This window comes from Labeo rohita, chromosome 19 (genome assembly GCF_022985175.1).
Source record: "Labeo rohita strain BAU-BD-2019 chromosome 19, IGBB_LRoh.1.0, whole genome shotgun sequence".
NCBI classification, from domain to species: Eukaryota; Metazoa; Chordata; class Actinopteri; order Cypriniformes; family Cyprinidae; genus Labeo; species Labeo rohita.
The window spans coordinates 33835311-33849814 of record NC_066887.1 but is presented as its reverse complement, the minus strand read 5'-3'; the positions used below and the strand labels follow the sequence as shown (position 1 = coordinate 33849814).

Sequence of the window (14504 nt, the reverse complement as noted above, 5' to 3'; positions counted from 1 at the left end):
TAAAAAAATAATCTAATCCAAAACAGCAGTTTTTGTATAAATTTGTACATAATATTTTTAAAAAAGGTAAATTAATTTTGTTTTAAAATAATATTTATAATATATTTATATTTATACTATTATAATTTTTTTTAATGAAAAATAATTCATATATATTTGTAACGAATAATAGTAATAATAATAATAACAACAACAACATTTTTACTTTTACATACATTTATAACATTTTTTTGTTTGTTTTTTAAAAATTTAATTAATTAAAAAACACATTTATTGTATTTATTTAAAATTGCTAGTACAACTAATTTTTTTTTACATTGTTTTAAAATATTTATATATATATATTTTTTTTTAAATAAAATATAATTCAAAACAGCAGTTTTTGTATAAATTTGTACTGTACATAATGTTTTAAAAAATGTTTTGTTTTAAAATAATATTTATACTATTTTTATATTTATAATATTATCATTTTTTATGAAAGTGGAATTCAAAACAGCATTTTTCATATATATTTGCAACATTATTATTATTATTATTATTATTATTATTATTATTATTATTATTATATGTTGCAAATATATATGAAAAATGCTGTTTTGAATTCCACTTTCATAAAAAATGATAATATTATAAATATAAAAATAGTATAAATATTATTTTAAAACAAAACATTTTTTAAAACATTATGTACAGTACAAATTTATACAAAAACTGCTGTTTTGGATTATATTTTATTAAAAAAAAAAAAAAAAAAAATATATATATATATATATATATATATATATATATATATATATATATATATATACATATACATACAATATATATATAAATATTTTAAAACAATGTAAAAAAAAAATTAGTTGTACTAGCAATTTTAAATAAATACAATAAATGTGTTTTTTAATTAATTAAATTTTTAAAAAACAAACAAAAAAATGTTATGAATGTATGTAAAAGTAAAAATGTTGTTGTTGTTGTTATTGTTATTGTTATTGTTATTATTATTATAAAATATTTTTTTAATTTCTGTTTTGAAATATATGTATATAATTCAAAACTACATTTGTTGTATATTTTTATATTTACTACTACTACTAACAATTGTATTTTTTAAATTACTTTTGTTTTAAATAAACTACATTTATATGTATGTATATATCTATATATGTGTGTGTGTGTGTGTGTATATATATATATATATATATATACACTATATATAACATATATATAACATTATTTTAAATTTGTTGTGTTTTAAAATAGTAACATTTATTATTATTATAAGATTAAATATAATAATTCATATTAGTATTTATTCATTTTAATATAATATTGCTGTGCATTGTTTATTTTTATTCAATTTTTTGATTGTTTACGTTAACTTTCAACAAATCTTTTCTTGCAGCTTGCAAAACTTTTTGCAGACTTGAGTTCTTTGCCTGAACTTCCTTCTAAAACAACACCTACGGTAAGATCCCACAATCCCCTGCACCAAACACCTACACAGAACAAAACAGAAAATGCTCTGCTTTCTCTTTAGATCTAACCAGTATAATGACATAATTAAGCTCTTTTTTGTTTTTGTTGTTGATTTTATGTTTGTGCCCTAAATAGAAGAAGAAGAAGCAGTCCACCCCAAAACGGCGTTTTTCAGAGGTTCAGGTCGAGAGACGAAACCCAGGCCGCAAAGCGAGACCCCCGGAGCATTTTGGGATCGAGGTGGAGGAAAAACCGGCTCCTCAGAAGAGAGAGAGCGGACAGATCGACATCAAGCGCCTGATGGAGGTAAGAAAGTCATCGAAACATTATGAAGCGACAGTATAACATCCAAAACTTCTTCATCAAAAACACATGCATTTATTTTTTTATCCATTAATTAAAGAAAGAAAAAAGTAACAAAAATAAGATCAAAGGTTAGCGATAAATAGAGAATGGTTTTGTATTTTATTATTTGTGTTTTTGGAGCAGTATCATTAATAAAATTTAATAATAAATTAATAAAATTAAAAATAAAATAAATACCATTTCAACTAATAAACTCAAAGCTAAAAAAAAACAAATGAATTTAATAATCTGTTTCAAATAATAAATAAAATGTAAGAAATATTATGTGGAAAAAAAAATACGTATGATATATCAAATTTATTAAATTAAAATTTTCAATAAAATAATAATAAAAAAAAAACACATTTAAAATAATATATTAAAAAAAAACCTATTACTTAAAGGAGAAGTTTTGAAAAGTATAAAAATGTGATGTTTTTTTGTGTGTTTTTGTTGCCTTTTCATTTTGTCAATTTGGGGAATTTTTTTTTTATTTATATAAAATATGAGCCCCCCAAAAAAACACACACACAAAAAAAAAACATTTCAACTAATAAACTAAAACAAAAAGTTAAACAGACGTTGAAATTAATAAACAAAATAAAATTACATGAAGAACGTTAAACTAAAATGAAAATTAGAAATGTTGCAGTGGCACCTAACAGAGATTTTATTATTATTATTATTATTTTTTTTTAAGTTGAAGTAGTAAAATTTGTATTTTTGGTGCATTATTTTCTGATTTGGAAAAAAATAAAACTAATTAAAAAGTAAATGAATACATCTGAAAAATAATTATTTCAATTAGTAAATTGAAATAGTCATTTAAACCAAAATGAAAAAAACATTTTTTTATATATATATATATATATATATATATATATATATATATATATATATATATATATATATATATATATATATACACGTATATATATGTGTGTGTGTGTGTGTGTGTGTGTGTATTATTTATATATATATATATACACAGTACTGTGCAAAAGTTTTAGGCCACTAGTATTTTCACCAGCTAAAAAATGGTTTAAAGTAAGTTATTTCTATCTTTTGCTGTAGTGCATCAGTAAAAAATATCTGTTTTCATTTCCAAACATTCTGTTTGCCATTAATTGTAATAATCTAGTGAGATTTTTGTTTGCACAAGGAGTCTGACAACAGCCAGTGCTCCACACAGAGATCTGATCTCACCATCATCCAGTCTGTCTGGAATGACATGAAGAAACAGAAAAACTGAGACAGACTAAATCCAGAAGAACTGTGGCAACATCTCCAAGATGTTTCAAGTAACCTACCTGCAAAGCTACCTGAAAAACTCTGCGCAAGTGCACCTATAGGGCAAAAGCTGCTTTAAATGCAAAGGATGGTCACATCAAATGTTAATTTCAGTTAGTTAATAGAAGGTAATTGATAAAGAAAATCTATTTATGACAGCATCCTCATTTTATAGCATTTTTACACAAGTGCCTACAACTTTTAACAGTGCTGCAGCTTTGCAGGTAGGTTTCTTGAAGCATCCTGGAGACTTTGTCACAGTTCTTCTGGATTTAGTCTGTCTGAGTTTGTTCTGTTTCTTCATGTCATTCCAGACAGACTGGATGATGATGAGATCAGATCTCTGTGCAGAGCACTCGCTGTTGTCAGACTTCTTGTGCAAACAAAAATCTCACTGGATTATTATGATTAATGGCAAAATGAATGTTTGGAAATGTAATCTGATATTTCATACTGACACACTACAGCAAAAGACCGACTTTAAACCATTTTTTAGCTGATGAAAATACTAGTGGCCTAAGACTTTTGCACAGTACTGTATATATATATATATATATATATATATATATATATATATATATATATATATATATATATATATTATATTATATATTTTTTTAAATAATATTAGATGAAAACCGTATATAACAAATGAATAAAAAAAAAACATTTTTGCATAATAAATATTAGATGAAAATTTTGTATATATTTGATGATAATTACCGTAAAAAAAAAAAAATTATATATATATATATATATATATATATATATATGAATTTTTTATTTTAAATGAATTACTATTAAACTATGATGAAAATTAGAAATAAGTTGAAGTACTAAAATTTGTATTTTTGATGCATTATCATTTCCTGACTCAAAACAAATCAAGTTTAAATGTTCCTGGCGTGACCTTCCTCCTCAGTGTGTTGTCTAAAGTTTCTATTGTGTTTTATTCATTGATCTGATGTTGGTTTTTGGATGTGGTGCAGGTTAAAGATGGTCTGGGAGACGCTCGTCCCAAGCAGAGGAAGCGTCGCTCGCGTGATTCCATACGAATGCCGGAGGACATCACCGAAGAAGAGCTAGAGAACGTCGCCGACCGCGCTAAAGACAAGATCCTCGATAAGGAGAACGTGAGTGTCGAATGACCGTTATGTTGCGGTTTGACGTGTGTGTTTGTGACGTATATTAACGTGTGACGCGCGTGTGATCTCAGGGCAGCACGTGTCACCAGTGCCGTCAGAAAACCCTCGACACCAAGACTGAGTGCAGGGGCCTGTTCTGCGGTGGGGTCAAAGGTCAGTTCTGCGGCCCCTGCTTGCGCAACCGATACGGAGAAGACGTCCGCACCGCACTGCTCGACCCCGTAAGTCACCGCAAACAACTAAAAATAGTTTTGTTTTTTTTTTTAATTCAAAATAAAGTTGAAATAAAATATTAATATATCAAATAAAAACTAATGAAAATGGAAATGTTACTTTGGCAACTCACTGAAATTAATTTTAAGTTGAAGTACTAAAATGACTAAAACTGAAATAAATTAAACATTAATAGAAATCGATATAAAAAACAATGAATACAATATAAATAGAAACAACTATTTTAACTAATAAATTAAATTATTATAAAATAAATATTAGATGGAAAAATTTAAATAAACTGAAAATTAGAAATGTTTTCATGACAAATAACTGTGAAGTACAAAAATTACTGAAACTGAAGTAAAATGTAAAAATTAAAGATAAATAGAAATATTAAAATAAATAAATTAAACATCTAAAAAATAACTTTCAACTGACAAATTAAAATAAAAAGCAAAATATAAATAATTCAAAATTATAAATAAAATATAAATCTTAGATGGAAAAATGTAAAAAGTAAAAACATTAAATAAAATAAATAAATAGTAGTTGAAAAACTTTAAAAAAAAAATAGAAATGTTATTTGGCAACTAACTGAAATTTTTATTTATATTTTATTTATTTGTTTTTTTTATATATATATTTTATTTCAGTTTTACTTAAACTTAATTTGTTAGTTATTTTTATTTGTATTTTATTTTATTTTTGTTTTTTTTAATATACATTTAATTTATTTATTTCAGTTTTACTTAAACTTAATTTCAGTTTGTTATTTGTATTTATATTTTATTTATTTGTTTTTTGTATATATATTTTATTTATTTCAGTTTTACAAAAATTACTGAAACTGAAAAAGTCAAAATTAAAGCCAAATAGAAATATAAAAATAAATAAATTAAACACCTAAAAATAACTTTCAACTGACAAACAAATAAAAAGTGAAATAATAAACAAAATTAATACATTTTAAAATAAATAAACTATTACAATTAATAAATTAAATAAAATATAAATCTTTGTTGAAAAACTTAAAGTAAAAACAAAATTAAGACTTACTTGATAAATAAATATAAAAAACTATTTTCACTAATTAACTAAAAGCTAAATAGATGATTAACAAAAAAACAAATAAAATTAACTATTTCAGCTAACTAATAAATGAAATAAAGTATAAGTAGATGGAAAACTCAATTAAAGCTTAATTTAAAATAAATAAAAAAATAAAAATAAATAAATAAAAATCACTATTTTCACTACTTAACTGAAAAATTAAATAGATAATTAACAGAACAAATAAATAAAAACTATTTCAAATTTTAATTGAGCATAAATATAAAAATTAATAAATTCACTAATTAACTGAAATAAAGCTAAATAGATATTTAACACAAACAAATAAATAAATAAAAATAACAAATTCAGCTAATAAATGAAATAAAATGTAAATATCAGATGAAAAAAAAGGTTACTTTGGCAACTAAGTGTAATTAATTTTAAGTATTAAATGACTTAAATAAATTAAACCTAATAGAAATATTTTAAAAATAACTTAACTAACTGAAATTAAATGCACTGAATTATTAAAAAGTAAATTAAAGCTTGATTTAAAAAGTCAAAAATAAAAACATAAATTTAAAAAAAAATCCTACAAATAACTTTTTTTTTACTTTTTAAATTAACTGAAATAAAGCTAAACAGATATTTAACAAAAAAAAATTATTTCAAAAAACTATTTCAGCTAATTAATGAAAAAATATAATAACTTGATAAAAAAAAAAAAATCTAAAAATAAAAGCTTATCCAGAATATTAATAAAAACTATAATAAACTAAAATAAAAATTAACAAAGTGAAAATTAGTAGTGTTAAAATGACTGAACTGAAAAAAGGTAATGAAAGTATTGAATGTCGAACTGCTGTATGAGTTTGTTTGACGCTGGTGTTTTGTCAGCATTGAATGACTGGTGGTGTGTTTGTTGTGTCCCGCAGACGTGGGAGTGTCCCATCTGTCGAGGAGTGTGTAACTGCAGTCTGTGCCGTAAGCGGGACGGACGCTGTGCGACGGGTGCTCTCACCAGACTCGCCAAATTCTACGGACACGACAACGTCCGCGATTATCTGGAGAGGTGAAATCACTGCTCATTCAACAACCTGAGACTTTAACAATATTTCAACAACTTTTGCATGTTCACAGATCTCTGATGATAAAACATGCAGATACAAACTAATAACATTTCTTTAACATTTCTTTTTTAAATTTTTTTTTTTTAACAATAACATTTCTTTTATTTATTTATTTAAATACTTGTATATTTTAGATTTTTTTTTTTCCTGATTTAATTATTAGTTTTTAATCAACTCATGTTTCATATCACTTCATATTGGACATTTTGTATAAAAAAACATTATACAATTTGTTCTTGATGGATAAAATCAACTGCCGCCCTACCTTTGTTTTTTGTGTGTGTTTTTTTTTTTTTTTTTTTTTTTTATATTTATTTAATATTTAATTTAATATTTATTTTATTTTTAACAGGGATTCACAAACTTTTTGCATACACAAACTTATTTTTTAAAATAAGTCCCCAGAGATTAGGTTAATATCAATAATTTAACAACACAGTTACTTCATATTTGTTTATTTCGATACTTTAAATTTTTCTAATTAATTAGCTTTTCATCAACTCCCAAACCATCTTCACATGATGAATATTTATTTACACATTTATTTAGATAATCTACAGTAAGTACTACAGATAAGTACTTCAACTTATATTCAACTAATTTTTCACCTGATATTTATTTTTTTCATTTGTTAGCTGAAAGAGTTATTTTTATTCATTTTTTTGTAAAATATCTATTTAGCTTTCAGTCAGTGAAAATTGTTATTTTTATATTCATTTTTATTTTTGTTTTTGTGTGAGTGTGTGTGTTTGTTTTAATATATTTTTTAAAATAAATATTTACTTAATTTTATTTTTAACAGGGATTCACAAACTTTTTGCTTACACAAAAATATTTGTTTAAAATAAATCCCCTGAGATTAAGTTAATTTCAGTAATTTAACAACAGTTATTTTGTATGTTTATTTAGGTATTTTACATTTTTGTAATTAATTAGCTTTATCAACTCACAAACCATCTGCACATAATAAATATTTATTTACACATTTATTTAGATAATCTACAATAAATTATAAGTTACAAATAAATTAATTAATTAATTAATATACAGTTTAGATTATTATTTTTTTTAAGAACTAATTGTATAATTAACTTCTGGTAGCTAATTATTTAATTGATCAACTCACATACCACCTATTTAGGTTTTTTTTTTTTTGTAGATATTTCTAATTCAACTTTTTTTTTTTTTAATTAATTTCAGTTAGTTGCCAAACTAACATTTCAGTTTTTTTTTTTCATCTAACATTCAAGTTCTTCATCTGATATTTATATTTTATTTTATTTATTAGCTGAAAGATTATTTCTTTTTGTAAAATATCTATTTAGCTTTCAGTTAATTAGTGAAAATTATTTTTATATTTATTTGTATTATTTATTTTCTATTTTAATTTATTAATTGAAATAGTTTTTTTTTTTTTAAATATTTCTATTATGCTTTAATTTATTTCAGTTTTAATCATTATTAGATTTATCAACTCACAAACCACCCTCGTAATAAATATTTAAACATTTTATATTTTTAATATAATTAATTTTTAGCTTTATCAACTCGTCATTCTTAATATTTATACTTTTTTTTTTTTTTTAGATATTTCTGATGTAATTAATCATTAGCTAATCAAATCACAAACCACCTGTAGCTCCTCAAGTATGTTAAAATTTTGTTTTCATATAGTTTTTTACATTTCATGCAGTTAATTCCTGATTAACAAAACCAAATGTTGCCCTGCATTAGTTTTTCTTCATTGAATGAATATCCTGTTTTACTCCAAGACGCGTCACATTACAGCAGTCAAATGTGAAAGCGGTTTCAGTCTGACTTCACTTCACTGTATATTTCTGATTTCTGACCTGTGAGTGTGGCTCCGTTTGTCCAGAAAGCAGCCGCTGGTGTCCAGTCTGCAGTGTTTTAATGCTGCTCTGCTCTGTGTTTTAGTTTGCAGAAGGACGTGGAGTGAAGACGATCATCCGTGTGACACAGACGCACCTGACGGGAATCACACTGATCGTCGCTGATCCTGACACTTTCAACAATGAGCATGAAAACAAGAGTTTGATGCAGTTTTCAGCAGCCATATGCAAGCCAGTCGTTTCTTTTACGCTTCATGATGTTATACTGTGTTTTTACTGATTTCATTTTTGTTTTAATGAATCATACTGTTCTGTTGCTAATTAAAGGCAGAGATATCATGAGATCCTGTGACAGATGTTTTTGATTACAGAGCCTTTTCTCTCATTTGCACAATTTGTGTTTTTCTCTCTTAAAACATTTTATTGGATATTAGTTTAAATAAAGGTCCTTTTATTTCACATTTTACATGCACCAGTTGTTTTTTTAATATGTGATATGTAGTTATAAAGATTTAATTAATTAACACAAATTATAGATGTTGTTTGTGTGTGTTTTTAATGTCTGTTTGGTTTAGTTCGAGTGTGTGTGTGTGAATGAAGAAAAGTGTATAATTTAAATGTAAATGTACGACAAACACATAGATAAAATACACATCTTGACATCAAAAACAGTAAGTTCCCATCTAAATCATGATTCGCGACACTTATAAAGTCCGAATCTGAATCAAAAGATTCGCGTACCCGCTCCAAAGTTCCGATCTAAATCAAATCATTCAATACGCGATATGAAATCCCGATCTGAATCGAATGATTCGCGTTGCGCGATTTTTTTGTACTGCCTTTATGGTTTGATGTTTTCTGTCATTCAATAAGAAAACTTTTGCGAACCTGTACCGACGTTCAAATCTGAATCAAATGATTCGCGACACGCGATTTCAAGTTCCGATCTGTAACAAATGATTCGCGAACCACCTCCAAAGTTCCGCTCCAAATCAAAATGATTCGATACACGATTTGAAGTCCCGACCTGAATCAAATCCCGATCTGATTCATTAAATGATTAAATGATTCGCAAACCGGCTCCAAATTCCGATCTAAATCAAATGATTCGATACACAATTTGAAGTCCTGATCTGAATCAAATGATTCGCGAACCCGATCAGAAGTTCCGATCTAAATCAAACGCAGCTGATTGAGTTTCGAAAATAAATGGCTGTTTTGATCTGGTTTTTGCTAGTGAATCGCTTGAACTGAAGGATCAAAGTCACGAGTTTGAATCAATCGGAGCGGTTCCATCTTAAATGACTCGCTCAATTGATTCAGTTCGTCTGTTCCTCCGTCTTTCGCGTCTTTAGTCGTGTTTACGTGACAATGTCAGTACTACTACTGGCTTAGCTCGCTGGTTTTATGACATTAACTGAGATTAGACATGTAGTTATAAAGATTTAATTGATTAACAAATTATAGATTTTTTGTGTGTGTTTTTAATGTCTCTGTTTTAGTCCGAGTGTGTGTGTGTGAATGGAGGGAAGTGTATAATAGATGCTAAAACCTCTGAAAATCTAAGTGTAAATGTAAGACAAATACATGTAAGACAAAATCATTCAATTGGCGAAATGATTCGCGAACCAGACCGAAGTTCCGATCTAAATCAAATGATTCGCGAACCCGCTCCAAAGTTCCGATCTAAACCTTTGCAACGCAACTGTTTCGGAGTTTCGACTCAGAGCGCCAAAGTTCCACCTCCAAAGTTCCGATCTAAATCAAATGATTCGCGACACGCGAATTGAAGTCCCGATCTGAAACAAATGATTCGCGAACCCACTCTACTCCAAATGATTCGCGAACCAGCTCCAAAGTCAATCTAAATCAAATGATTCGCGACACGCGATTTGAAGTCTCGTTCTGAAATTATTCGCGTTGCGCGATTCGATTGGAGCGCTTCCAAACAGTGAATCGTTTTTCGGAGTTTCAACTCAGAGCGCGGACTGTGAATCATTGAATTCGTGAAATGATTCGCGAACCCCATCAGAAGTTCCGATCTGCATCAAATGATTCGCGAACCACCTCCAAATTTCCGATCTAAATCAAATGATTCGCAACTCGCGATTTGAAGTCTCGATCTGAATGATTCGCAAACCCGCTCCAAATTCCGATCTAAATCAAATGATTCGATACGCGATTTGAAGTCCCGATCTGAATCAAATGATTTGCGACACAGCCTGCATTTCAGTGTGCATACTAGCCATCCTAAATTCTACATAGTAATTTTCAATACTATTTAGGGCAGATAGGGTGGATAGTATGCACACTGGGACGCAGGGACCTGATTTGAAGTCCCAATCTGAATCATTCGCGTACCCACTCCAATGTTCCGATCTAAATCAAATGATTTAATACGCGATATGAAATCCCGATCTGAATCGAATGATTCGCGTTGCTGATTCGATTGGAGCGCTTCCAAACAGTGAATCGTGTTGCGACGCAACTGATTCGGTATTTCCAAAATGAATGGCTAGGTGAATGAATGGCTTTGATCTGTTTTTTGCTAGAGAATCGCATGAACTGAAGGATCGAAGTCACGAGTTTGAACCAATCGGAGCGGTTCCAGGTTTACTACTAACTAGTTTAAACACTCCATTAATATGAAGAGCTGCAGCATAAAATTACATGTTAGATGGAAACATTGTCCATTTTGATCGAGTTTGTATCTTAATTCACTGTATTTGAAATATATGAACACTGCCATTGAATGTTACATTTATCAGCTGTGTATTGTTATAAATATCTGAGATATTGTTGTATCTGATTATATTAGACTTTATAGAGTGATAATCAATGTGATAGTACATGTTAACTTCTTATCAATGGTATGACCTATTTCACATGCAGCTAAATTCCCAGCCACAGAATCTATGAATCTCATTATCTGTTTATCCTACAGTATGAAATATGAACATCAAACTGGTGAGACGTGACAAACGAATGTTCTTTCTGTAGAGAGACAGGTGCTCCATTACTGTGTGCATGCAGATTGAGCGAGTGTGAGACGCACACAGCAGCTGTTAAAGTGGATAATGCTTCCCTTTGGTGGCGCACTGCAGGTACAGAGCTGTCAATCAAACTCAGAAAGAACAAAAGAGAGCCGCCCACCTGAACCATCTCCACCTGCACACACCATCATCCCTCACTCCTGTCCTCCATCACTGACACAGCACTCTACACACACTCAGAGATGAGCTACTTCTGCAGTTTGTTCAGAATGACAGTGGCGTTTGGTCACATGACCTGTTATGCATTCTTGAATATGCTATTTTGTATTATTTCCAATCCAAAGTATCACCCCAAGGCCATTCAAGATGAGGATGAGTTCGTTTCTTCATCAGATTTGGAGAAATGTAGCACTGCATCACTTGCTCACCAATGGATCCTCTGTAGTGAATGGGTGCCGTCAGAATGAGAGTCCAAACAGCTGGTAAAAACATCATAATAATCCACAAGTAATCCACACCACTCCAGTCCATCAGTTAACATCCTGAGATGCCAAAAGCTGTGTTTAATCATAGTTTTACCATGGTTAAACTGTAGTTGTTAACTACTTTTACAATAGTAAAACCACATTTTTAATTCATTTGTACTTGTATTTTTCATAATTGTACTGCCTTAATGGTTTGATGTTTTCTATCATTTAATAAAAATAAGATTCGCGAACACGCCCTGAAGTTCCCATCTAAATCAAATGATTCGCAATCCACACTCCGAGGTTCTGATCTGAATCAAATGATTCTTGAACCCGCTCTGAAGTTCCAATCTAAATCAAATGAATCATGATCTGTGCTATGAAGTTCAGATCTGAATCAAATGTTTTGCTAACCCGTTTCGGAGTTTCGATCAGAGTCAAATGTTTTGGAAGCCCACTCTGAAGTTCCGATCAGAATCAAATGATTCTTGAACCCGCTCTGAAGTTCCAATCTAAATCAAATGAATCGCGATCTACGCTCCGAAGTTCCAGTCAGAATCAAATGATTCGCAAACCCACTCCAAAGTTCCAATAAGAATCAAATGATTCACAAACCCCCTTCTGAGTTCCAATCTAAATCAAATGATTCACAATCCACGCTTCGAAGATCTGATCTAAATCAAATGATTCATAAAACCGCTTCGAAGTTCTGATCAGAATCAAATGATTCATGAACCCGCTCCAAAGTTCCAATGTAAATCGAATGAATCGTTATCCACGCTCCGAAGTTCCAAATCTGAATCAAATGATTCTTGAACCCATTCTGAAGTTCCAATCTGAATCAAACATTTTGCAGTCTGCGCTCCGGAGTTCATATCAGAATCAAATGATTCACAAACCCTCTTCGAAGTTCCAATCTAAATTAAATGAATCACAGTTTGCACTCCAAAGTTCTGATCTGAATCAAATGATTCACAATCTGTGCTCTGAAGTTCTGATCAGAATCAAATGTTTCAAGAACCTGTTTCAGAGTTCCAATCTAAATCAAATGATTTGCAAACCCGCTTCGAAGCTCCGATCAGAATCAAATGATTCACAAACCCACTTCGAGGTTCTGATCAGAATCAAATGATTTGCAATCCACGCTCCGAAGTTCTGATCAGAATCAAATTATTCATGAACCGCTCCAAATTTCCAATCTAAATCAAATGAATCGCTATCTGCGGCTTGAAGTTTCAAATCTGAATCAAATGATTCTCGAACCCATTCTGAAGTTCCAATCTGAATCAAACATTTTGCAATCTGTGCTCCGAAGTTCTGATTAGAATTAAATGATTCACAAACCCTCTTCGAAGTTCCAATCTAAATCAAATGAATCACAGTTTGCGCTCCAAAGTTCTGAATCAAATGTTTCACAATCTGTCCTCTAAAGTTCTGATCAGAATCAAATGATTCAAGAACCTGTTTCAAAGTTCCAATCAGAATCAAATGATTCATGATCCGCATTTCAAAGTTCCGATAAGAATTAAATGATTCATGAACCTGCTTCCAAGTTTCAATCTAAATCAAATGAATCACAATCTGCACTCCGAAGTTCTGATCAGAATCAAATGATTCAAGAACCTGTTTCAAAGTTCCAATCAGAATCAAATTATTCATGATCTGTGCTCCGAAGTTCTGATCAGAATAAAATGATTCATGAACCTACTCTGAAGTTTCAATCTAAATCGCATTAATCATGATCCGCACTCTGAAGTTCTGATCTGAATCAAATGTTTCGTGATTTGCGCTCCAAAGTTCTAATCAGAGTCAAATTATTCACAAGCTCATTTCATAGTTCTGCTCAGAATCAAATGATTTGTGATCCATGGTTGGAGGTTCCGATCTGAATCACATTTCACGATCTGTGCTCTGAAGTTCTAATCAGAATCAAATGATTCTCAAACCCGCTTCAAAATTCCAATCTAAATCAAATGAATCGCAATCAAATGAAGTGCTTCGAAGTTACAATCTAAATCAAATGAATCATGTTCCACATTCCGAAGTTACGATCTTAATCAAATGTTTTGTGATCTGCGCTCCAGAAGTTCTGTTCAGAATCGAATTATTCACAAACCCATTTCGAAGTTTGAATCAGAATCAAATGATTCACAAACATGCTTTAAAGTTAAAACATCTTGATGGATTTGTTTCTTTGTCTTCTCAAGATGTTAACTGATGGCTTGGAATGGTGTGGATTACTTGTGGATTACTGTGATGTTTTTATCAGCTGTCTGGACTCACATTCTGATGGCACCCATTCACTGCAGAAGAGATGGAATAACACATTTCTCCAAATCTTATGAAGAAACAAGCTCATCTACATCTTGGACCACCTGAGGGTGAGCACATTTTTCATTTTTGGGTGAATTATTTCTTTAAGAAATGTCTGTAATTGTTAACTAATGTATTTATCTCATGTAAATGTCTACTAAATCTCATGCTGTAAACAAACAGATTGAAATCAAGAATTAGACATGGACATGGAATA

At 29.4% G+C, this 14504-nt stretch overlaps 1 protein-coding gene across 1 annotated transcript in view; it reads left to right on the top strand.

Annotated features, from left to right (window-relative positions):
* The window catches only part of cdca7b (cell division cycle associated 7b), a 12579-nt gene extending 3602 nt beyond the window's left edge, over positions 1-8977 (top strand). Inside the window, exons 5-10 of the mRNA XM_051135951.1 lie at positions 1412-1474; positions 1621-1791; positions 4110-4253; positions 4337-4486; positions 6470-6606; positions 8600-8977. Coding sequence (XP_050991908.1) covers positions 1412-1474; positions 1621-1791; positions 4110-4253; positions 4337-4486; positions 6470-6606; positions 8600-8621 — 687 coding nt within the window. The 3' untranslated portion in view covers positions 8622-8977. The remainder of the gene's footprint in view (positions 1-1411; positions 1475-1620; positions 1792-4109; positions 4254-4336; positions 4487-6469; positions 6607-8599) is intronic.
* Positions 8978-14504: the final 5527 nt, after the last annotated feature.